The following is a 26,875-nucleotide window of genomic DNA, read 5'->3' as shown; positions in this document are numbered from 1 at the left end:
ACGAAATGTAAAAATAAAAATTAAATATGAAATTGAAACACGAAAAGTAAACACTAAAATAATACGCAAAAAGTATATATATATATATATATATAAAGAGATGGAACGAGCGAACCATGATTAAATATTGAAATCTGAAGAAATTGCCCATTAATTTAAAGCTTGAAATTTGCTCCAAAAATTTGCCCAAATACTTGAAACGTAGATAATTATGAAAAATTAAGAGAAGAATATAGATAGAAAGTTAGAAATTAGGGAGAGAATGATAGAATTTGTGTGAAAAAATGAAGAAGGATGGGAGGTATTTATAGTTAAAAATAGGGCCAAAGTGTAATTTAATAAACTTAGGGATTAAATTAAAAATTTAGGGGGAGGGATTTGGGGGGGGGGGGGACCATTTTTTTGCTTTTGGCTGTTGCCAACTGCTCTTTTTGAAAATAAAGTCATTGGCCAACGGCCAGTTTCATTTTTAAAAAAAATTATGTGGGTTGCCGAGCCGGGACCAGGCCATAACTCCGTCAGGTCGTCGGGACAAAATGGCCATCCCATCCCGCGTCCCTTGAAACTCCCCTCTCCCCTCTCCCCCACACCCACAACCCATCCCTTCTTCCCTTGTCGGTCCGGGACCGAGCCGGGTCCGGCCGCCCCGTCGCTTTGGAACCCATATTCTTGATACTATTAAGCCTCAAAATTTCTCTACTTGTTCAACTACATATTTATCTTAGCCTCATGAAGGGCTCTAAATTAACGGTGCCTATTTATTATGTATAGCTTGAGAAAGAATGAATATTTAGGTTGATGTTGCACAACTCCTAGGTATATAAGAGATCAATATTGCGGGTTTAAAAGTGGGCTTAGAAATAACATCTAGTAAATTATCGTGAGATAAATTGCTAGTTAGAGTAGTTCGAGAGAATACATCTAGTAAATTATCGTGATTGATCGAGAGATAAATGCGCTAAGTTAAAGGAATTCAACAATTGGGGAAGTCATAACTCTGGTCCCCCTTAATCTAGCATAGACTGTGTTAATTAGTTGATAATTTTAGTATATTTCTTTAGTTGCAATAATTTTAGTTTAAAAACTTGAAGTCACCATTTGATAATCCGGAAAATTGGTTTACTTGACTTCTTAGCGATAGTAAAATTTGTGACGGATACGTTAATTTTCGGTGAGATTCGACCTTAGACTCATAAGCCATGTTATATTTGTAGCGACCATTTAATCCTTTTTATATAGCATAGCTGGGCTTGATCTGAATACATGTTATTTTGACGTGTAACTTAAAATGTATTCATTTTAAAACGGCAGAATTAGCGAAACTTTGATATTAGACGTGCCCATATAACCAACCATTTAAGGATCAAAGAGACAGGTACCAATGAAGTTAAACATATCAGAAACTCTAAGCGTGTTAATATTGACTTATACAGAAAGGCTACAGGAACTTGTTAAAAATAAAAACAGCAATAGCAAAAAACTCTGAAAGGTTTTTGCTTAGCTACTGTGGCGCAGTGCCTCTCACTCCAACTTGACTGGTATTTACATTGTTTGGCACTTCTTATAGCGAAGAAAGAAACTGGGACAATGGTACTTACATTCCCTCGTTTGAGAATGAAACACTATAACCTATAAACCTATCCATCCTTTTACACTGATGAAGTAAACAAGAAAGGAAACCACCCAACCAAAAAAAAAAAACAAGACAAAAATCCAATCTAAGTGGAATCATCAAAGTTTACTCTCAACCCTGTAGAAAATATATTCCAGAAGACGGCAGCAGAAAAATACATGAATGCAGTAAGCAGCAAAAATCCCTTGAATGATCCCACCAGTTCAACAAAGAATCCAGCACCAACAGTTCCAATTATCGCAGCAAAAGTACCAGCAGTGTTTGATAGACCTATACAGCGGAAAAAATAATCTGGTTAGCTCATAAACAAGATATATGCATACAGCCGTTGTCTAGTCCGCACTTGAGCTGCTAACACAACATGCGATTTTCTACAACACAAATTGCTTTCGTGGGCAAGCATGCATGTTTGAACATACCAAAAACCCAATATGTTAATACTAACATCAGCTCAATACAAAAAAAAAAACAAAAAAAAAACTAGGCCAATTTACTCGGTAAACCGGCACTCTGACTCGTATACCATGAGGTAGAGTTTTAGTTAATTCAATAATACACTATCTCGGAGACTGTAACGGCCCAACCGGTCGATTTGAGTTCTAGCATCCTTTCTTTGCTTTGACACCTTGAGTAATTTAGTATGATGTTTTATGACTTCCAACATGGGTGGTCTAAACCCCGAAGGGCTTGGGGAAGATCTGAAACCTTATCATGCAATTTGAAAGTTTAAAGAGCTTAAGTAGAACCTTACCCTCGAATGTAGTAATATCGCTTTGGTTCATGTTTTAAAGCATTAGTTTATATGATGTACTTGGACTAGTATGTATGTTCGGATTAGAACCCAAGGGGCCTTGGGCTCAGAAATATTTCGCCACTACCGCATGAAAATTGGGATTTTAACAACAACAACATACTCAGTGTAATCCCACAAGTGGGGTCTGGGGGAGGGTAGTATGTACACAGACCTTTACCCTACCTTCAAGAAGGCAGAGACGTTGTTTCCGGGAGATCCTCGGCTTAGGAAAGATAAAAGGGAGAGCAGCAGCAAGCACATCAATTAGAAACCGAAGCAAAAATACAAAGATACAAAACTAAAACTGAGTACTGCAATCAGAAGGCCGGAGCGAAAGCAACGACAAGTAATCACAGAAGCCAAGGAATACGAAAATACATAAATAACATTAACTTATGTACTAAAGCTACTGTCACAGACAAGGACAACGCTAGGTGACCTATCCTAACCCTTACCTTAATTCTCAACCTCCACACCTTCATATCCATGGTCATGTCCTAAGTGAACTGGAGCAACACCATATCTTGCCTAACCACCTCTCCCTAATACTTGTATGGCCTACCTCTACCTCTCCTTCGGCCCTCCAGGGCCAACCTCTCACACCTTCTTACTGGAGCAACCGTGCCTCTTTGCTTCACATGCCTGAACCATCTAAATCTCGCCTCCCGCATTTTGTCCTCCACAAGGGCCACGTCCACCTTGTCCCTAATATATCCTTCTCAACCTCCACCACCCTCTCCCAAACTTTCATAGTATGACTTAGTAACTTGATGCCCGGTAGTTGTTGCAACTTTGGATATCATTGCAACTTTGGATATCACCCTTGTTCTTATACAGAGGGACCATCGTACTCCATCTCCATTCTTCGGGCATCTTCTTCGTCTTAAAAATGACATTAAATAACCTAGATAGCCACTCCAAGCCCCCCTACCCACGCTCTTCCAAAATACCACCGGAATCTCGTCAAAACTGGTCGCTCTCCCCCTGCTCATCTTACGCATAACCCCCTCGATCTCCTCGGCTCTTATACGCCTACAATACCCAAAGTCCCGACGACATTTAGAGTGTTCTAAGTCGCCTAGCTCAATGTTACTATCCCCCTCTTTGTTCAAGAGTTTATGGAAGTAAGTCTGCCATCTACGTCGAATAAGTGCCTCATCCAACAAAACTCTGTCGTCCTCGTCCTTGATGCACTTCACTTGGTCCAGGTCACGGCCTTCCTTTCTCGCACCTTGGCTAGCATGTACAACTTCTTATCTCCTCCTCTACCTCTGAGTTCTTCATACAAGCGTTCAAAGGCAGTGGTCTTGGCCGCAGTAACTGCTAAATTCGCTTCCTTCTTGGCCATCATATACCGCTCCCTATTAGTCCTCTTCGCCTCCTCGTCCACGCTCTCCAGAACTTCAAGTATGATGCTTTCTTGGCCTCCACTTTACCTTGAACCTCAGTACTCCACCAGCAATCCCCTTTACGGCCACCGTAGATCCCTTCGAGACCCCCAAAACCTCTCTAGCAGCCTCCCTAATGCAATTCGCAGTCGCGGTCCACATGCTACTCGCGTCCCTAATCCTACATAATCCCATAGCCAGCAACTTATCTCCCAACTCCTGTGCTCTGCCTTTAGTCAAGGCTCCCCACTCGATCCAAGGTAGACCAATCACAACCTTCTTTCTTCGCTTCCTCATAATCTCCAAGTCCATGACCAAAAGCCTATGCTGAGTCGTGAGGTTCTCACTCAGGATGACCTTACAGTTCGCACACAGGCCTTTATCAAACTTCCTGAAGAGTAGAGTATCAATTTGGGTCCTGGCCACCGAACTCTAAAGGTGACCAAGTGCTCCTCATTCTTCAGGAAACTACAGTTATCACCAAATCAAAAGCCTTAGCAAAATCGAGTAGGAACGTACCACCTCCGTTTCTAACTCCGAAACCGAAACCGCCATGCACGTCATCGTAACCCCAGACGTTGCCCCAATGTGGCCATTGAAATCTCCTCTAATGAAAAACTTCTCATTGTGCGGAATACCACGCACAACCTCATCAAAATCTTCCCAAAAACGCCTTTTGACCTTCTCGTCCAAGCCCAATTGAGGTGCGGGTGCACTAATCATGTTTAGAGTAAAAAACCCAACAACTAGCTTAATGTCCATCAACCTATCGTTCACCCTCCTAACCTCCACCACTAGCTCCCGAAGATCCCTATTAACAAAAATACTTATCACGTTCTTGCCACCCACGCGTCCAGGGTACCAAAGCTTAAACCTATCTACATCATGTTCCTTATTCCCCACCCATCTAGTCTCATGCATACAAGCTATATTGACCTTGCTCTTATGGAGAATCTTCACTAACTCTACGGGCTTCTTTACTACACTTACCCCCTTTGAGTCATTGTATTGGTTTGTAGCACTTCACTTCAGGTTTCGAGCCTTTAGACAAGTCCATATAGGGTATTTGAACTTGTCGGATGGTTTCGAGGGGTTGAGGGAGGGGGGAGGGTGAGATTTGGCGTTAGGGGAAGGTTCTAAGTGAAAAACAAGTGCATATCTGGCACATCACGTAACGCAGCACAATAGGTTATTTTGTCTGCAAATTTTGCCCTTTTGTATAAATTTATGTTACTCGGACTCTCCAAAAATGTTGTCAGGTTTGTGTCAAATACTCCAAAAGTAGTGCAGTTTTGGAGGATTCAACATTGGTATGACAACATTTTGGAGAGTAGGCACAACATAGATATAAATAACCTCATTTCATGTTTTGAGCTTATTTCATCATTTTTGGAGTTTGAGAGCTCGAGTAGAGGCGATTCTTGAAGCGCTTTTCATTTACAATGTTGGGATAAGTGATTGTAACTCGAATCTATAATTATATCATGAATCTATCATCAAATTTGTCTTGGAAGCATGAATTAAAAGTGAAAGCAAATTGTAACGCCACGTAAAAGTTCGCCAAGGATATAAGGTTTCACAGTGCCAAACGTCAAGCAAATGAATTCGGAAGGTTGTAGCTCGCTGCGGTACAGATTTATGGACTGTGCAATGCATCGTGATGTAGGTAGAAGAATTTGCAGAAAATGGCGATTCTACGGTCAATTATACGGACCACGGATCGGTTCCGCTGACCGCAGAACCATCGCGGAACGAGTCATAAGCAACTTAATTCTGAGGGTCATTTCGCAGTGGGTTATGCGGACCGCATAGTCATTCCGCGGATGAAAATTTTTGGAAGGAGACTTTGCGGTCCAATATGCGACCGCAGAATCGTTCTGTTGATTGTGGATCCGTAGCGGACCTGACCAGACCCAACCCAGATTTGGAGGCCCATCTCGCGGACCGCATAACCTTTCTGCAGCGCATTCCGCGATCACGGATTTGACATCGGGGGTTATTTGAATATTTTCTAATCCGACTTTATTTTGATACAAGGCCTTAGGGGGTTATTTTAGAAGGCATAATCTGATATTGAGAGAAAGAGGAAGAAGGTCTAACATTTCTACACTTCAAATTCTTGCCCAAATCTTGGGGATTCAAGAGGGCAAACTCACAAGGTCTTCTACTAAACAGGTAACACTTTATCCTTAGCTCAAATGCAATGTTCTATAATGAATCTATAAGTATGATTTTTTGTTGGGGCTTATGGGATGGTGATTGAAAGCCACAAGCCCTTAATTTCGAATTTGAGTATATGTGAAGAGTGGGAGGTGTGATTCTTGAGTTGGGAGTAAGTCGTTGGTGATGCATGTGCCGACGAAGGTGGTGTGGGGTTGTTATGGATGAATTGTTGACTTGGGGATTACTTGTGGGGTGAAGATATCCCATAGTAGGGAGTTGTAGTCAAGAATGCACAGTATGTGTTTGATGAAATTCCTATATGACCTAAGCTATAAACACCTTCCTAATAACGGCTCAATATTATTATGTTGCTATAGATTGAAGTTGCTAAGAGCCGTGGAACGTTGTAGTGATCCTAATGAAAGCTTAATCAAGGTATGTTCGGCTAAGCTCCTTCCCATAGAATCGATTTCTATGAGGTCTCCATAATCTTCCAATGTATGATTTCCACATGCTTCATGCCTTAGCTTCCAAATTACTAGAACATGATTATGGGAGACAAGTAACTATATACTATCCATGTGTTCCTTCCCAAGTCATGACTTTTATGCTACGAAACTACGTATTTGAAATGCTTTAAAGATTGAATTACCAAATGCTCATGAGGCTCTACATATTTCGTATTGCTAATGCCACTCTATTCCTTCAAAATGTTTCAACCTCATTAGTTTTAAAATGCACATGAACATGAAGTTATGCATCTCTATGATTTTCAATTACTCAATGCATATGTTGTCAAATGAAAGAAAGCAATTGATATGTGGACATTGCGCCAAGAATGAAGATTATCATGTATGCCCTAAGAGTGCCAATGAAATGAAAAAATTCTATGAAAGGCTAGGAGATGAATGTATTTCTTTTATATAGAAATGTTTTTTGGGAGTATTGTTAGGTCACCGAGTAAGGGTGAGTTATAAAGGCCCAAGCCCGAAACTACATGTACCAGTGTAGGAGATGATTGAGGGACATATCTCCTTTTGTATTATGTTGAGATTATTTCCCCTTGATTGTGATAAATTGATTACTAGCAAAGACCATATCGACCCACACGACATTGTGGAGAGACGGCACAGCCGATCGGGTCGAGATCGGACTGCATGCCACGTGCATGGTGGTGTATCGGTAACTAATGAACTCTCAACCAAACATGTTAATGCTTATATGAAAATTGATTATGTCTTAACTTGGCATTTAAATATTATTGATTTTCTTATGCTTCCGTATTTCTCTCTTCTTACATTGGCATTCCATTCCATGTGAGGGTACTTAGCTTTACATACAAGTACTATTCCATATGTACTAACGTCCCTTTTGTCGAGGACGCTATATCTTTAATAGATGCAGGTGGTTCCTCAACAAGTGGCACAGGTTCTTGATAGGTGTACCATTTTCTCAGCTGACTTGGTGAGCCCTACTCCACACCGGAGTCTTATGTTGTTTCGATTTCTGGTACATTATGTTTTGAGGCATAGTCGGGGCATTGTCACCGGCACTTCCATACTATACCCATGTTTATTTAGAGGCTTCGTAGACATATTGTGGACCGGTCTTGTATGGGGAAAAACAAACTAAAAATGTCGTTTTGTCGGATGTTTCCACTTCTAACTATGGACCTATAATATTTTGGTAATTATCAATGAAGCTCCTTTAAGTAATGAAAATTTTGTGTTGTACATTTATATCCTCTCGATTGTCTTACTCTTGTTGTTTATCCTTGAATCATTCATGGGTAAGGTTGATAGTAGGCATCAATTCGGCTTGCTTGACTAGGATATCTCAGTTGAGCACCGGTTCCGCTCCCCAAGGTCGGGGCTGGCACAAGTGAAATTTTAAAGAAAACCTAAAATCATCTAAATGATGATTTGAATGCCTAAACGACCTTAGATTGAAAATCGAACCATAGATTTGGACTCATGAGGTTATGGTCAACAAGATTTGATTTTTTTATTTTTTTGAAATAGTAAGGTATTATATAGATATAAAAAATCAGCACTAAGAGAGTGTTGTGATTACATCCCAAAAAATAACAAAAAAAAGAAAACCCTCTGTCATACAAAAGACTATGAATTCTAGTAGGGTTTCACTATCATCTATCCAATACTGTTTACACCAAAAGGATATCAACAAATGCAGTCTGATTTGATCTTCAAGAATGAATTCTCCTGTGGGCTCACGTTTAACTTTGAGTTGACTTTTGACTTAAACCTTAGATTTTGATCGATTTAGTGAGCCGAATAGCTTTGTTGACATCCTTAAACACTCTTATGACTAGATCGAGGTAGTTTGGCGGATTTGAACTGAGGCAAGGGTGTTCTTGAGAAGTAGATTGCTTGGACCGAGGTAAGTTGAGATTTTGAACTCAATGAGGGAATTTTCCCAAATTATCTTGTTTTCTACGGGCTACGTGTTTGGGGGTGATATATATAAGAGGTGACAAGCGTATATGTGAACATCATGTGATTCCATGTTTGGGTAGAATAATAAGCTTTGTATGCTATACCTATTACTTACTTATAGCTTGTTTGGCCAAGCTTCTCCAAACCTAGAAGCACTTTTTTTCAAAAAATGCTTTATTTTCAAAGTTGAAGTGTTTGGCCAAGTTTTTGGAAGAAAAAATGCTTTTGAGGACAAGCAAAAGCAACTTTGGAGAAGCACAAAAAAGTAACTTCTTCCCAAAAGCACTTTTTTGAAAAGCACTTTTGAGAAAAATACACTTAAAATCACTTTTTAAAAGATTGGTCAAACACTAATTGCTGCTTAGAAGTGATTTTCAAATTAATTAACTAAACACAAACTGCTTCTCACCAAAAGTACTTTTGAGAAAAGCACTTTTGAGAAAAAGCATTTCTCAAGATAAGCTAATTTTCGAAGCTTGGCCAAACAGGCTATTAATTTGTCTCATGACTCTTTGTGCAGCTTCACATGCTATTATCATGCCATAGGCATCTCTCATATGCTAGTTTAGCATGATTGAATATTGTATATCATGACTAGTTGTAGCATGACTATCTAAGCTCTTATACTAGTATAATGTTGTAGGGATCCTTCACATGTTAGTTTAACAAATTAGTTAATATGTATGCCAGAGTACATGTTTAAATTGTTAGTCATGCATAGGACATATGCATATTATCATTTGCATGCGAGTTTTACACATAGATGTAGTTATGGCACATTGAGTTATCCGTGTCGGTTATGAGATGCAAATTTAGTACGTGCAGATTGTTTTTTGTATATTGATTTAGCCATGCAGTTAAGACATGTGGATCCTCGTTCCTATTGAGATATTAGTTAGAACATGTTACATCATGTTCGGATTTACAATCCTGTTTACGTGTGGATTAGGATCCATCACTCTAAAGTCATCCTCCTATGTTTCACTCTTGGTAGCGTAATGCGGGTTTGTAAGAATCTAACGAGTTTTTAGTTTGTCGGACACTCTGACGATATCGGTTGATGTAAAATTCGAGTCTTTCTCATGCATATGCATTCATAGACTCATGTTGCATTTTACATAAAGGCTGACTGGTGCACAATGACCAAGAAAAATGATCTTTGAAAGATCTTGGCCATGTTTTTCTTTATTATCCTGGTAACCTCTTCCAAAATGTTCCTGTTTTGTTTCACTATTTATCATATGAGAATGTCATTTTTAGGACATCTAAAATGCGCAAGGAATTGAGGTGGAGTAAGATGATTCCGCTGTACAAGAACAAGGATAATATTCAAAATTGTAACAATTATAGGGGTATCAAGCTGCTAAGCCACTATGAAAATCTAGGGGAGGGTGGTGGAGATGAGGGTGAGGAGAAGTGCGTCTATTTTCAAAAACCAGTTCGGCTTCATGCTGGAGCAATCGACTACCGAAACCATTCATCTTATAAGGAGATAGGTGAAACAGTATAGGGATAGAAAAAAAGGACTAGCATATGGTGTTCATTGATCTGGAAAAAAACGTACAACAAAGTCCCAAGAGAAGTTCTATAGAAGTGCTTGGAGGCGTGAGATGTTCCTATAGCGTACATTAAGGCGATTACGGACATGTATGACGGAGTTAAGACCCAGGTAAGGCTAGTGGGAAGAGACTCGGGACACTTCCCAGTCGTGATTGGGTTGCACCAGGGGTCGACTCTTAGCCCGTTCATATTTGCCTTGGCGATGGATGTATTGACACAACACATTCAGGTGGAGCACGGTGCATGTTATTTGCAAATGACATTGTGCTAACAGACGAGACGCGAGGCGGAGTTAACGTTAGGTTGGAGGTCTAGAGATAGACCCTCGAGTCCAAAGGCTTCAAGTTGAGCAGGACTAAAACCGAGTATATGGAGTGCAAGTTCAGTGAAATAACTCAAGAAACTGAAGTGGAAGTGAGGCGTGGTACAAATGTCATCCCCAAGAGAGGAAGTTTCAAGTACCTGGGGTTAGTAATCCAAAATAGCGAGGAGATTGACGAAGATGTCACACATCGTATTGGAGCGGGATGGATGAAATGGAGGCTTGCATCCGGTTTTGTGCAATAAGAAAATTCCACCAAAACTTAAAGGTAAGTTCTATAAAGTAGTGGTTAGACCGACTATGTTGTATGGGGCGGAATGTTGGCTTGTCAAGAATTCTCATGTCCATAAAATAAAAGTAGCAAAAATGAAGATGTTGAGATGGATGTATGGGCATACGAGGGATAGGCTCAGGAACGAAGATATTCGGGAAAAGGTGGGGAGGCCCATGGAGAAGAAGATGTGAGAAGTGAGGTTGATATAGTTCAGACATGTGAGGAGGATGTGCACTGACGCCCTAATGAGGAGGTGTGACAGTTGAATATGGGGGATCTGAGAAGAGGTAGAGGGAGGCCGAAAAAGTATTGGGGAGAGGTGATTAGACAAGACTTGACTTACTGATGACATATCCTTGATAGGAAGTTGTAGAGGTCGAGAATTAGGGTGGAAAGTTAGTAAGTAGTAGAGCTTGTTTCCCGTCCTTAGCGGTAGTTTTAATATTACTCTTATTTTGTCTTATTCTTGGATGTCTATCAGTATCTGATGTTGCTTCTGCTTCGACTTTGTTACGATCTCGTTGTTATGTAATAGCTCAGCCCACCAGTGATATTGTCCGTTTTGAGCCTAGGCATGTAGTGTTTTAAAACACGTCATATGTGACATCCTAGGCGAATCCCACATCGACAAAACACGGGAGAGATGTTGAGTATATAGTAAAACAAGCCTTAGATCCTAATGACGCATTTTAAAACCCTACGGGCTGAGGCCCAAAGCAGACAATATCACTAGTGAGCTCGGATATTACATGTTACTACTTTTTCCATGACTTTTTCATTATTATATTTCTTTTGCTTTATTGCTGTGACTATGCTGGCCTGAGCCGGGAGTCTATCGGAAACAGTCTCTCTACCTGCACAAGGTAGGAGTAAGGTCATCATATACACTACCCGCCCAGACCCCACTTCTGAAATTCCACTATATTTTTTATTGTTATTATCTAATTTATCACATGAGAAGCGGATGCAGACAGACAACAAATGTGAAAACAATTTCTCAACCAGTATAAGCTCACGTTATACAATAACCACAATATGCTGTTTCGTGTGTGCCAGATAAATAGTTGCATAAGAACAAGTAACTAAATTCAGGAGACAGGGCAAGATCATTCGAGTAACTGGCACAAATTGCACGAGTAAATGGACAAGAATTACCGTGGAGAACGCCAGAATATTGTGGTGAAATCTCCTGTTAATGGATGTAAATGGAAGATCAGTTCCATAAATGAAAACTTTTGCTTTACTGATTCATAAAGTATATATTTTTACATTCTAACCTGAAGGTTGACAAGGAAGCCACAATGACTAAATGCTTTCAGCCCTACAGCTAAAGTAAGCCAAGCAGATGCCATGGAGGGACTTGGTGCCATAGTTAAACCAATGAGGGCAAAACCAGGGCCAAAAAACCCAATTGACTGCAAATGGAAAAGAAAAGTTGTGTTAGATGATAGTCTTACTTGGTGTGTCACAAAAACCAAACAAAGAAAAAAAAGTTAATTTGAATATTCCATTGAATCAATAACATTCAACAAGCTTTAACTGAGCATTGAACAAAAATCATTTATCAAGAGGTGAATCAACAGTTTCTACTGAGTAGGGCTGCTTTCAGCTAACATTTTGACCTGAGTAATCCTGTGGAACCAGTGGCTTCGGTTAACCAGTCATTTTCTGTCAACATGCTATTCGAAAATATTCAACTTTTGACACGTAAAGAGATGTGCCTCGGAATAACTGTGAGCCCCATTTTTTAGTAGCCGGTGTTTAAAAGGTGGAGCCACAAGGGCGGAAACCATTTTTCCTATAAAGGGGATGGACATTCCCGCGAAACAAGATGCAAGTCTCATTTAATTTTTATATTAGTTCTTTTAGAAGAATAAAGTTTAAAAATGTATAAACTGTGAAAAATTATGAAATGCATTATAGGTTGGATAAAACTCAAGTGCAGAAAATGCATATAATATCAAATATATATAGCAGGGCAATACAAAATTACAAATCTGATGTGGCATCTCTCAAATGTGAGGGTTTCTATTTATCTCTTTTCTTAGAGCTTTGCCTTTTTAATGATGAAAATATAGTCCTCTGTTAGAAAAAATAAACAAACACCCCAGTCTTTTAAAATTCCATTGGTTACAATCCTCTGTCAAGGGAAAAACCCCCAACAGGCCAACAGGTGCTTCTTCTTAAATTCCTTTTCTAACAGTCACTCTCGCTCTCTTAATTACCATACTTGTCTTTCTCTTCATCTTCTGTTTTGGAGTACTCTTGTTTTTTTCCGCTCGCCACAGAAGAGTTGTTTCTCTCAATTCTCAAAGAAATCTCTTCTTTATAATTTTGGAATATAGTTGTTCTCTTTCGTGTTTAGTTTGTTTTCTCCGCATTCTACATGCAAGACGAAGAGATGGTATCTCTGATTATTATTTATTCCCAATTTAATATTTAATATTTAAGATTTTGCCTTTTTGTTACTCCAATTCTAGCACATTTCACAAAATTTTGTGATTAGTTTTCTGTCTGTTACGCTTATTCATTGAGGTATATCATAGTCTAATAACTTGTGTTTATGATCTACCAAAATCTTTCAACAATGACATTTTTGGCAGAATTCAGTTTACTAATTACCGAAAGAAATGCCAGTACTCATCTATTCCTTATGGAAAGAAGATAGAAGTTGATATCCTTTATACATAAGAAGTAGGTAAGCTTGGCAATGAGCGAGCAAGCATCATGTTTACCCTTGAGATGGAAAGAGTTGGAGGTTCAGCATAGCTTGAACTTGAACAACAACATACCCAGTAAAATCCCACTAGTGGGGTCTGGGGAGAGTAGAGTGTACGCAGACCTTACCCCTACCCCGAAAAGGATAGAGAGGCTGTTTTCGGGTCATAGTTTGAACTTGCAAGGTCATAAATGTCTTCTACGTAGTCCATTGTATATTAGCAAGTAGGAATTACACAAAATTAACTTTTGGTTCCTTCTCTTCTTTAAAGTCTATTTGTAAATTGATAGGACTACCTTTTAAGAATTAGTGAAATTCATGATTATCTGTCAAACAATAATTGTTTTTTTTATTTTATGATTTTCCCAAACTCAATTACAGTTCTGTTACTTATTCTGATTTCTGAGTCTATTTTTTAATGATTTTTTTTAAAATTTTGAATGTTATGTGAACACTTGATAGTTTTTATTCCTCAATTAAGACTTCTTGTATTCCAGTGCATCTTTACATCCTATGAGTAAGGCAATTTATAAAAAGCTCCTACTGCTAATTAAGGAAATAGAATAAATCTTTACAATCGGTCTAGCTATCAAAGCAAATCAAATAAAATCAAATCTCCTAAATATAAGCAAATCTCTTGAAATCATGCTAATCAACAATTTTCCTGAAATCATGCCAATCAATGGTTTTCTTAAGCCGAAGGTCCATCGGAAACAGCCTCTCTACACCCAAAAGGTAGAGGTAAGGTCTGTTACCTTCCCCAGACCCCACATTGTGGGAATACACTGGGGGTATGTTGTTGTTGTAGTATAATTTATAAAATAAAATTTAAGAATTACGAGCAAATTGTTTCAAGCAATACAGTAGAAATAAAAAGAGAAGAAAAGGATGGTAGAAACAAAAAAGAAAAAGGAAAAGCTTAAATTAATGAGGGATAATTTGATTTAAGGATAATAATTTGGTCAAGTTGAGCAGGACCAAGACAGAATACTTGGAGTATAAGTTCAGTGGCGAGACTCAGGGAGGGGAAGGGGAGGTGAGGCTGGACTCGCAAGTCATCCCTAGGAGAGGAAGTTTTATGTACCTTGGGTCTATTATTCAGGGGGATGGGGAGATTGATGAAGATGTTACACATCGTATTGGGGCGGGATGGATGAAATGGAGACTCGCTTCCGGTGTTTTGTGTGGCAAGAAGATGCCATCAAAACTTAAGCGTAAAGTTCTACAGAGTGGTGGTCAGACCAACGAAATTGTATAGGGGTGAGTGTTGGCCAGTCAAGATCGCTCATGTCCAGAAGATGAAGGTAGCAGAGATAAGGATGTTAAGATGGATGTACAGGCACACCAGGTTAGATAGGATCAGAAATGAGGTTATTCGCGACAAGGTGGGTGTGGCCCTTATTGAGGACAAGATGCGGGAAGCGCGGCTTAGGTGGTTTGGTCATGTGAGGAGGAGCACAGACGCCCCGGTGAGGAGGTGCGAGAGATTGACACTGGAGGGCTTACGGAGAGGTAGAGGTAGGCCAAAGACGAGGTGGGGAGACGTAATTAAGCAAGACATGGCGCAGCTTCAGCTGACCGAGGACATGACCTTTGATAGGAAGGTATGGAGGTCGAGGATTAGGGTAGTAGAGTAAGTAGTCTAGAGTGTTCATAATAGTAGTATTGACACGCAATCTCGCTTTCTCTTGGTAGTAGGATTTTGTGACTAACCGTTGTTTTCTTTCATTGTTGATCACCTTACTATCTTCTTGTTTTATTCTGCTTTTATATGGCTTTTTGGTACGGTCCCTTCTTGGCTATATTTTCATTAATGTAGTGTTTATGCTTTCCTAAGCTGAGGGTCTATTGGAAACAACCTCTCTATATTCACAAGGTAGGGGTAAGGTCTGCGCACACACTACCCTCCCCAGAATCCACAGTGTGGGATAATACTGGTGTGTTGTTGTTGTTGAAAAGATATTTTTGTCTTGAAAAAATTAATTTCCAGCTTCTGCTTCTTGAAAGAAGCTAGGATTTCTATCTTCTTCGCAAAAGCAGAAAAACTACTTCAGTTGTGCTCAAAAGCACTTCTTCGTCTCGGCCAAACACCTCAAATTTCCAAAAAAGTTATTTTTTGACCCAAAAAAAAAAGTTCTTTTGCCCTCCTAGAAGCTCGGCCAAACAGGCTCTAATTTGTACTCCCTCCGTTCCAATTTATGTGAACCTGTTTGACAAGGCACGGAAGAAAAAATAAAGATTTTTGGAATTTGTGGTCCTAAACAAGTCAAAAAGGGGCTCAGAGTATTTGTGTGGTTATAAAAGCTTCTCATTAATGGTAGAATTGTAAGTTTAAGCTAAATTGTTTCCAAATTTAGAAAAGGGTCATTCTTTTTGGAACGGATCAAAAAAGAAATAGGTTCACATAAACTGAAACGGAGAGAGTAGTAAGTAGTTAAGCTTTCGAATCTAATTTTCATTCTTTAAGTGGCACATTCAATGTACTTAACATGTTGGATTCAAATTGAAACTATTTGGACCAAACCATTAGAAGCCAGAAACGCAAACCAATCTCCTACTTTAGTATTTGACTCGAATTGTTTCTAAGTAGTTAGATGTGCATTTACTTTTCATCAAACGATCTACCTTCACCATTTCAAAGAAATGTTTTACACTGCCAACAGGCATACTTCGAGGTTGCTTCCACAAGCTCTTTTGGTATTCTTTTTTATCAAGATGATTTTATGGTATTCTTAACTGTCAACATATTCCATGTTTGCAACTTTATTTTATTTTATTTTGGATATTTTATTCCATCTTTGCAACTTCAAAAATGTGCAACATATAGATTCTCAAAGATTCAGAACTCATCTACTATCATATAAAACAAACTTCCAATCGTCGAGAGCAGCATATGGACCACTTTTATGCTCGACTATTGTCATTTTCACCAATTTCCATGTCTCTTTTTGTTTGATTGGTAAACCAAATTCCACGTTTCTTACATGCTCTAGATTTACTTCCTTTCTTTATCTGTTGAGTCACTTGCAAGTCTGAAAATATTTTGGTCCATTCTAAATAGTTTCATCTGTTGCAATGTGATTGGGTCATTCAAAAAGAGGCCTGCACTGATTAGAAGCAACGCCATCATTTCTGGCTCAGAGCAACAAAGTGCATATTCTTTGGAGCCAGCAAGCCTCATGACTTCAAAGCCGCAACTCTATAGTATTCTATATGGCTCCTTCCTCTTAACATTAGACGCACAACCAAAGAATTATCAGCATGGCTAATAGGCAATAGTTAGCTATTTCAGCAGGTTCTCCCAGATATCTGGTTTTTCTTCTCCTTCAAACCTCTCTTCCATATAATTTGAAGACTATCACAAAAAATAGCTAACTATTGCCTATGCTGAAATAGCTAACTATTGCTTTACCATATAATTTGTAGTAATGAAGTGATTAGATCTCCATTGTCAGTTAAATACTTGATCCCCACCAACCTAGGTGGTTATTCTAAATGTGCATGAGACTGCACTCAGGGTTAAAATTGCTTTGAATTTAGACATATAATCTGCTAATTCCAACTCTCCATTCCTGTTAACTACCAAATGAAGAGACAAGAGAGAATTTCCATTTATCCTTTTGGATATACCATAAATATAAAATAATTCACATGTCTTTGCTTCCACAATTAAGCACCTGCAAAGCTCAACATAATGTGACAGACAATTGTGATGAACTTGCAAGATGTTATGATTCTTGTTGCTTACTTTTATCTCTTTAAATTGTGTTGGGGCCTGGGGGACGCAGAGATGTTAACACCTATTCTACTATATGGAGCAGATATTTGAAGCAGTGGGGAGACTAGCTCAACGTGGTGAGAAAAGCACAAATAATGTGTTGTTATCAAAAATGGTGATCCAAAGGGAAAAAATAACAAGGGATAGAGAGAAAACATACCTGCATAACTTTCCGGGTTAGGGTCACACTTATGCCTCTTTGGATCATCATGTCTGACAGAACACCAGCAAAATAGCCAGTCAATGCCATCATACTCCACGGAACAGCACTAAACCATGCTGCTTGTCTAAGATCAACATGATATATCTATAAGGACAGAAGCAGCTATATCACTACAATCATCACAAAAAATATATTGAAGACTATCAGAGGATGTACTCACAGTTTTAAAGTAAATGGGCATCCATGATAGTATAACAAAGAATCCCTGCATCGAGCAAAAAAATTTACCAAGACTGATAAATCAAGAAACGAAGTATAAGATATAAAAAGTACATATATTTCAACTTAGATATGGTTGAGGGGCAATAGAAACATGCATAAGCAAAGAGCCACTTGCTGCAGAGTTTTAAAGTTTGGCAAATCAGAAGACTTCGACAGATATTTAGAAACCGATGTGCAATAGATACATATTGCACTAAGAGGAGACATACAGGAAGTGCCTTACAGCAAGTTATGAAACTCGATAATTTGAAACAAAGAGAACTTCCTTCAGAATACAATTAGTTCTCAATTTTTTCACCTAATGCCATGGTGCTTTATAGATTCTTGATCCACTAAGATATGGACTTCTGGATAAGGCACTGTAGATTTGCACCTCTATAAAGTTAAACAAGCAAACATAAAAGTAGAAAATGGTGCATTGTTAAAATGATAATTGTACTATTAGAAATAGATATATGTACCCAGCTATGCATGGCATTTGCAACAATTATAGACCATGTCGGTAGCTTGGAGAGTAAACGCCTGAAAGGAGGGATCCCTTTGCTTGTCTTTGATTTACCCTCAACTACAGAGCGGATCTGCCCCTTGTTCTGTATATACCTCAACTCATGAATGGATATCTGCCGACTTTGTTCAGGAGTACTAGAAGTAGCAGAAACCCAAACCAAAACCCATAGGAATCCGGACAAGCCAAATATCACAAATGGTCCAAATAGACCACCTTGTGACATAAGAATAGGAGAAAGGGTAAGCCCAATAGCACTTCCAAGCTGAAAACCAGCCATGGCAAGTCCGACAGCCCTCGAGCGCTCAGTAGGAGGAAACCATCTACAAGGAAAAGCACCAATGGATCTTAAAGAAATAATAATTAATAAGTTAAACCAGATCATTCAGTTGTACAGACTACTACTGAATAGTATATCATAGAGAGCATATTATAAATTCAACAGGTTCTTGACTTCAATACCTTGCAATCATATTGTTCATGCAAGGAAGAGCTACCCCTTCTGCAACACCCAGCAGCATCCGCATGGCAAGTAATGCCCATAACGATGCTTCTGCTGCCCAAGGAGTTAGAAGTGTGGCCATGGACCACAAAGCCACACCCCATGCCATGACTAACTTACCTCCATAGTAATCCACCAGAGTTCCCCCAGCTATTGGCGAGATCAAGTATCCCCAGAGAAATGATGACTGCCATTAGTAACTATTTATCAATCAAAACATTGATTATCAAATGCAAGGTCATAATAGAAATCGTAACATCATTCATACTACTTCTTTTGTTATAAGTTACAGACTTTGTACGTGTATTATTATAGCTTCTGTAGTAACACATGAATTCAGAAATAGGTCATTACCTCTGAAAATCTAGTTACAACAACAACAACGACCCAGTGAAATCCCACTAGTGGGGGTCTGGGGAGGGTAGTGTGTACGCAGACCTTACCCCTACTCCGAAGGAATAGAGAGGCTGTTTCCGAAAGACCCTCGGCTCAAGAAGACAAAAAGACAAGAGAAGACAATATCAGTAACAAAAAAAATATGAAAAATAGGAACAACATGAACTCAAGAAGAAGGATACAAAGGAAAAGCGAAATAGTATCCCTACCAAACTAGTCTCACAAAGTTATGGCATAAGGCAAGACTCAACTACCTCCTAACCTACAACCCTAATACTCGACCTCCACATGCTCCTATCAAGTGTCATGTCCTCGAAAATCTGAAGCCTCGCCATATCCTGCCTAATCACTTCCCCCAATACTTCTTAGGCCGCCCTCTACCTCTTCTCGTGCCCTCCACAACCAGCCGTTCGCACCTCCTTACCGGAGCATCTGGGCTTCTCCTCTGAACATGCCCGAACCATCTAAGTCTCGCTTCCCGCATCTTGTCATCAATGAAAGCCACACACACCTTCTCCCAAATATCATCATTCCTAATCTTATCCATCCTAATATGCCCGCACATCCACCTCAACATCCTCATTTTTGCTACCTTCATCTTCTGGATATGTGATTTCTTAACCGGCCAACACTCAGCCCCATACATCATGGCCGGCCTAACCACCGCTTTATAGAACTTACCTTTGAGTATCAGTGGCACTCTCTTGTCACACAATACTCCAGATGCTTACCTCCACTTCATCCTACCCCAATACGGTGTGTGACATCCTCGTCTAGCTCTGAAAATCTAGTTCTTTGGCTGAATTCTAGAAATGCATATTTATTTTTATTTTTATTTTTTTGATAAGGTAGAAATGCATATTTATCGGGAATATTTTACAATAAGAAGACTCCAACAACCAAATTCAACCCAAATACCGTAGGAGTCCAACATAAGAGGTAATTGGAACAAAAAGGTTTAGCTTTGAAATTTTCGCACAAGAAAATACGAGCATTGAAACAAATACAATTTTGAGCAATTTTTAATACAGGCAAATTCAATTGGTTGGGATGTATTCCCACTTTTCTACCAAAAAGTCTATAAAATTCTTTTCGCATTTATAACATGTAGGTTGAAGTTGTTCAATATAAGTGAATTCAATTGGTTGGGATGTAAGGTAAGCACCCTCCACTTCCAACCAAGAGGTTGTGAGTTCCTGTCACCCCAAGAGCAAGGTGGGGAGTTCTTGGAGGGAAGGATGCCGAGGGTCTATTGGAAATAGCCTCTCTATCCTAGGGTAGGGGTAAGGTCTGCGTACACATTACCCTCCCCAGACCCCACTTGTGGGATTATACTGGGTTGTTATCGTTGTTGTTGTCTTCCCACTTCTCTACGTAAAAGCCTATGAAAAGCTTTTGGCATTTATAACATGCAGGTTGCCATGGAAACCATTGGATCTTGTAAACGGAATCAAGAAACCCCTCCCCCTCTCCCCTCCCCCAAACACGGACTTTATACGGTGAGGTGGGCCGTGGGGAAGGTGATTGTTTGGATTTGATTTATGTTGTATTAGCAGTTTATAGATTGTTCAAACAGACATGTGCTAGAATATCTAATTTGTATCCTTAGATTTTGTCACATTTAATCCCTCCTCCCGTTCACCCTCTCCTCCCCCATAAGGAAAGAAAGCAGAGAGAAAATATAAAATGTTAGATCAAATCGATCATGAAAGAGCCAGACCACAACAAAAGAAATTAATTTTTGTTTCTTTTAGAACATTAAATTTGGATCTAAAAATTAATGAAATCAGATTATTTTATACGACATGTTACACCTTGACAATACTTTAGTACCAGTTCTGACTTGCATTCCAAGTAGGTAGTCACCTAGGATCTAAGAAAAGGTTGACTTTATGAATCAAACCAACTTCTTACACCATATCCACCATCTAATATTTCAAAGAAACAGTTATTAGTGTAAAAGATGAATGACTCAATATAATGACTTTAAAAACGTAGCAGAGTAAAAGATGACTCACTTGACTTGATTAAATTTTGTTAAGCTTGGGTTTTGACTTGCATTGTTGACGAATAAATATGAAAGTCAGCACTGACACTATGCCAATGTAGACAGAATATCCTAGTTGACTTTTTTCTTTCTTTCTTTCAGTCAAGAGAATGCTGCATCTAACATCTTATGCCAATAGACTTGCGGACTCAATTTTCTAAAGCCAATATTTTGAACTAGCTAGTTTATACACTAGACATTTCAGAGAATAAGTAATTCAATGTATACTCCATATTCTAAAGCCAATTAACTGCAGTCGGTGGTTTGTATTAGTTATCTATCCAAGAATTTACATTTATTGGATGCTTATGTTTCATGAGAAAAGTCACAACTAAATCAATTCAGTTTACCTGAACCACGCCAGCAAAAGATTGACGCCAACCATGAGAAAGGGATAGGGGAACAATAGCGACAGACATAACAACTCGATCGGCGTTACATAAAGCCAAAGACAAGCCTAACATTGCCACTACTTTCACTCTCTCCGATGTGATGAACTCCCCAAAGCTCTCTTCGACTGATTGAGCATCATTTGAAGACGCTCCTCCTATTCTCCAATACCCAATACTCTGATGAGCTGCAAACTCGCTTCTGTTAGCAGTAAACGATTTGAAACAGTTGTGGTTCGACGAGAATTTGCAGTTTGAAGGCAACTTCACGTTGCATACTAATCGTCTGCCAGAGTAATTAGGTTTCCTGAAGGTTGAAATAGGGCTGTGACATCGGAGAGTCGCCGGAGAATTCATTTTTAATTTAGTCCTAAAAAGCGGAGGCACAGTGCTATTGACGCCGGTGTGTGACGATCACAAATATAAACGGAAACGGAAGATACATCGTTGAAGGCATTTAACACGAGTGGATAAAACGGCGGCCGTTTAAACTTGGATAGTACTACTACACTGGAAGATACATCCAGAAGCACCAAACGTGAAAACGCCGTTTCGGACTCCGTCGCTCAGCGTTTCGGATTAGATAATTGCTAGGAGTACTACTAATGATAAGGATGATTATTATATACTCCACTCCTTTTCAATTTATTTGAACTTGTTTAACTGGCCACGAAAAACTTTTGGAATTTATAATCCTAAACAAGTTAAAAAGGGGTCAGAATATTTGTATGGTTATAAAAGATTCTCATTAAGTATAAAATTGTAAGTTTAAGCTAAATTGTTACCAAATTTAAAAATGGATCATTCTTTTTTAAACGGACCAAAAAGAAAATAGGTTCACATAAATTGAAATAGAGGGAATAGTTAATATACTCATCAAGCATATACTATTTACGAATCGTAACTATACTTTTTCAGCAAAATTTACCATTGATAGCTATGTATAGCAAATCCATAAAATAAAAGATTAATTATTTGGAACTGAAACGAAAGTAACAACAACGCTTAGTTAGCGGAGGTCTTGAGTTTAACTCTCAACAAAAATATTTTATTTTTATGTATTTCGCCTTAATTGTATTCGTTGTAAAAATGAATACAGTATTCTTTTTATTTGTATTTTTCTCAAATGTTTTTCAAAAAAGTATTTTTGGGGAGAATACATTTTCTACTTCTCAAGAACTATTTCTACTTCTATTTAAAAGTATTTTTCTCTTCTAAAAGTTTGGTCAAACGCCTTAACTTTGTGACACAGAGGGAGAGGATGGGAGCACTTTTGGTCAACAAAATATTTTTGGCAAAAAAGAAAAAGCTTGACTAAATAGGCTATGATAGTGCCATTACATAGAATATCTATCTATATATATTAAAGCAAGAAAGTTACCATATATAATTGACATTATGGTTAAGCCAAGTGGCAAGTTAATAAATGTCAATAGTATATGATAACTTTATTCTATATTTGACTATTTTAGTTAAATACAAATATAATATAATATATATACACACACACACATGGAATTTGAATTAAAAGATAATTTTGAATAGGCAATGCCTCTACATAGCCAGATAAACATCAGTTTAAGTAGAAGAACATTAGGTGCTTAAATTATAAACATGAAATTTTTTGATTTACTGATTATGCATGTGTATCTTTTTTCCTACTATTTTGTTTAGCTATCTTTTATGGCTATTTGCTGCAATACAATAAAGCTGTAAAGTTTATCCTTTTTAAATCCCTTTTAGCCCCTTCTTTTGCGTAGTGGGTGCTTGAAGAATGAGGGGGTTGAAGTAATTATTTATTTGGAATTGTAATTTCGAGCCTTTGATCTTGTACTTATCATTCCTAATTGTCTATGTGATGACCTATTGAACAACCTAAGTGTATATGAGTAATATCATTGAACTTAATTAGGAATCTTTGCTCTATATTACTAAATTTATATCATAAATTTATGGTTAAATATGCTATTATAAGTTTAAAGCACGCGCTAGCTATTGTTCTGGTCCACTTATGGCAGAAATATCAGTTATTTTTTGACAAGGACAAGCTACTTTGTTCAGTGATTGTGGATTCAACCTACTTTGATTCTAATATTTTCTATTTCTTCAAGTTGATCGTGGTTCAGCAATTGTCAAGAGTTCGACTTATTCATACTGGATGTAAGCTATATACTTTACTTAATTCTCCAGTAGTTGGTCTACCTCTAGTAGTTGGTCTACCTCTAGAACCAATGCATTAGCAATAATAAGATGATGTCACTGTGAGATGGAAGAATATGTATGGTGTTATCCAACGACATTGTCTCTGATTTACCTTTTCATTGTAGCTTCTTTTGGATATGCACATAGACAGAGGGAAATTCGAAAGGGTGAGCAAGATGATATTTGTTGTCATTATTTTGTAAACCAGCTTATGTCTGTTTTGAATTCTAAAATATTTGATTGCTCATTGTGATCATCGCAAATATACATTTCTATAAGTTGTTGTGCTTCTGCTAAAAATGACATTGCATTTCTTGGTGTATCTGTACTATAGAAAAGACATATTATTTGGTATTGAAACAAAAAAAATCCTAAATAAAGTGGAATAGATATAGAGCATTCATATCATTGACCCCATTAGTTTAGTATTGAGTCATCTTTGAGTGACTGATTAATTATCTTTTCTAGAATGTAGAAATATCTTGCTGTTTGGTAGTTGGTTTAAAGAATTTACTTTATCCAATTTCAGATGTCGAGTTGTCAAATAACAGACAGAAGAGAATTCTTTGACTTGCCTCCCTTTTTTCTTTAGGTTTTCTTGGTGCTTTTGCCATGCTCAGTATGTCATTCGGCCACAACTTACAACTTGCATCTGCTTTGTTGTGCCTGATGGGTGGTAGTGTTGTGCAGGCAGCAGCAGATGTTACTATTGATGCCTGTGACACAGAGAACAGTATAAGCCATCTTTCTCTTGCCAGTGACATGCAAAGCTTGTGTGGAGTGAGTTCTTCAATCGGGCACCTGATTGGGTACACTATGAGTGGATTTTTGGTTCATCTAATTGGATCTAAGGTTTGGTATCGCTGGCTTAATTCGATCATTATCGATGGAATATTGAGCTAGAGTTTCGACGTGTGAGCTTAATGTCATTAAATTTATAGTTGAGGGTATTGTTGACTTTAGACTTATACGTGTCTTCTAGTGGCAATAGAACAGCCACTTCTATTTATATCCAGTTTGTTAGTTGATTGGAGTATAGTGATGATTCCAGGTATAGTGAATGAACCGCTGCATAGTTGGGCGTAGAGAAGGAGGAGAAGATGCAAGATATGTTTTTTTTCTTTGTCTTCTTCTCCTGAGACGAGTTGCTAAAGGGCCTACTGGTGAAACTATAATGTTAAAGGTAATTTGTCTTCCTATTTGTTCCTCTAAGTTTCTGAATAATTTTAATGAAGATGTTGTTCTCATATAGGAAGGCAAGTTACCTTTAAGATTATAGTTTCGCCTTTAGGCACAAGTTGCTGATGATGATAGCAAACAAATTATTGAAACAACTGATAGATGCCAAGTATGGTAGAAGTACATGTAGGCTTCTCGTTCAGTGCTTTCTTCTGCAAAGAGGGAGTGGGGGAGTCTGGTGCACAATCAGTAATTTATGGAACGAATAGAGTCAGTTGGTAAAGTTGAAATTGTGGAATGGTAATAATACCCAATTTAGATCTGATATATGGTTAGGAATTGAAAGTTTCAGATCAAAATTCCTTGTTTTGTATAGCTGCTCCACAAAAAAAATGGAAGAGTATCAGACTTTTACTCGAATACAGGTTGGCAGTTGATCCCTCAGGATGGGTCTTAATGACTGGGAAGTTGATGTATTTGCTCAAATTGATGCAGTTACTAGACATGGTTAAATTGGAGGACAACAAGAAAGACACACTAATCTAGGCAACAAGCAAAGATGGTACTTTCACCGTCAGGAGTTGTTACGGTCTGCTAAAATAACAACAGGGGCTTTATCAATCAGATTAGCCATGGAAAGCAATATGGAGATCAAAGCACCTATTAAAGTAGCTTGTTTTGGTGGGTCGCAGCAAAGGGAACTTGTTAAACTCAGGAGAACTTGCAGGAGAGAGCAACTATTCTATGAAACAGGTGTTACATGTGTGAAGACGCAGAAACAGTCAGTCATCTAGTCATTCATTGCAAAGTGGCAAGACAGTGTTGTAACTCTTCCTAAATATATATGGTGTCAACTGGGTTATGCCCTCTAATGTCAGGAGTCCGTTGGAGACTTGGAAACACCAAAAATAGCAAAAAGCCAACAAATAGTATGGAGAACAATTCCTTTGTGTGTGCTCTAGACAATATGGTTGGAAAGAAACAAGATTTGCCCTGAAGGGGAAAGGCAGCATGTTTCCTGGATTAAAAATAGTTGTTTATTAAATTTATTTTTCTGGTGTAGGAAGTATGCTATGGAAAATATGGAATAGTATATGATTTTTCTAGAGGAATTGGGAGGAATGTAATTGCCCTGTTGTGATATCTGCTGGTTGTTTGTAATTTTGCACCATCTTGGTACCTTTTGTTAATAAAATTTTACCTTATCAAAAAAGAAAAAAAAGAAGACACAAGGTATGAGATGTTGCTCCAATTGCACTTGTGTGTGTCCTATGAAGAGGGGTAAGAAAGTCTTTGGCTGTATATAGACTGACTTCGTACATATGAGGAATATCCTCTTTTAGTTTCGTTTGGTGCACTCATGAGGTTCCAGTCTGTATAGAACATTTGGTGATTAGGAACCATATTTTTGTGAGAGCTCTTTACTCTTTGGTATACTGCTTATATAAGAAATCCATTGTTAACAAAATCATTTTACAATAAAAAATAATTTAAAAAATATTTGCTAATTAGTACTACACTTCTAAATCCAACAAGTAACTATATTTTTTAAAACAATCTCTTTAATTGTTATTTTCATAAACACCTTAGGCACTTACGTGGATACTCTAGAAGAGAGCATTTGAATGGATGAAAATGAGGTTGCAAAGATGTATATCAGATTGTCCATATCCTCTCCAGTATTGTAAGAAGGTACTATTTTCATCCTTTTTTCTAAAACCTACTAGATGAGTGTTGCTCGTGCATAGCACGGGCCCAACAATTTAAATTATAATCGCGTATTTACCTGTGATTACAACTCCAAATAGCAATAAATGGTTAGGGATAACCATATTTCACAAACACAGAAGAACAGTTTCGTCTTTGATCAATAATGACAGAAACATAAAGCTATATATTACCTCCCGAGGGCCGGCCAACGTGTGTAAAACTGGGCAAATATTTTTATTTTGTTGTGCTTTTGTATTAATTATTAACAAAATTAAACCCAAGTATACGACTAATTTCTCATCTCCTACCATTATTCTATACCACATGATCAACAAGATGTATCATGTTTATGAGTGCTTACACCATGTACAGAATAACAAAAATCACATAGCCCATTAAAAGCCATAAACAATA

At 38.2% G+C, this 26,875-nt stretch overlaps 1 protein-coding gene across 4 annotated transcripts; it reads right to left on the bottom strand.

Moving 5' to 3' along the window:
* Positions 1–1,355: 1,355 nt before the first annotated feature.
* LOC107819984 (putative anion transporter 4, chloroplastic) lies at positions 1,356–21,969 on the bottom strand. Of its 4 annotated transcripts, none has more exons than XM_075222880.1 (9): positions 21,332–21,463; positions 18,893–19,026; positions 18,499–18,738; positions 17,993–18,359; positions 17,470–17,514; positions 17,247–17,393; positions 11,867–12,004; positions 11,745–11,778; positions 1,356–1,903 (listed from the first exon to the last, which is right to left on the bottom strand). In XM_075222880.1, exons 3-9 carry the CDS (start codon positions 18,645–18,647, stop codon positions 1,719–1,721), a joined length of 1,065 nt encoding a protein of 354 aa, XP_075078981.1. In that variant the 5' UTR covers positions 18,648–18,738; positions 18,893–19,026; positions 21,332–21,463; the 3' UTR covers positions 1,356–1,718. The 4 variants fall into 4 exon arrangements, with proteins under 4 accessions (XP_075078981.1, XP_075078980.1, XP_016501667.1 ...); XM_075222879.1 differs by having other exon boundaries at positions 18,499–18,725; XM_016646181.2 differs by lacking the exon at positions 18,893–19,026 and having other exon boundaries at positions 18,499–18,725; positions 21,332–21,969.
* Between the last annotated feature and the right edge of the window lie 4,906 nt (positions 21,970–26,875).

This window comes from Nicotiana tabacum, chromosome 10 (genome assembly GCF_000715075.1).
Source record: "Nicotiana tabacum cultivar K326 chromosome 10, ASM71507v2, whole genome shotgun sequence".
NCBI lineage: Eukaryota > Viridiplantae > Streptophyta > Magnoliopsida > Solanales > Solanaceae > Nicotiana > Nicotiana tabacum.
This window is presented reverse-complemented; position numbering and strand designations above follow the sequence as displayed.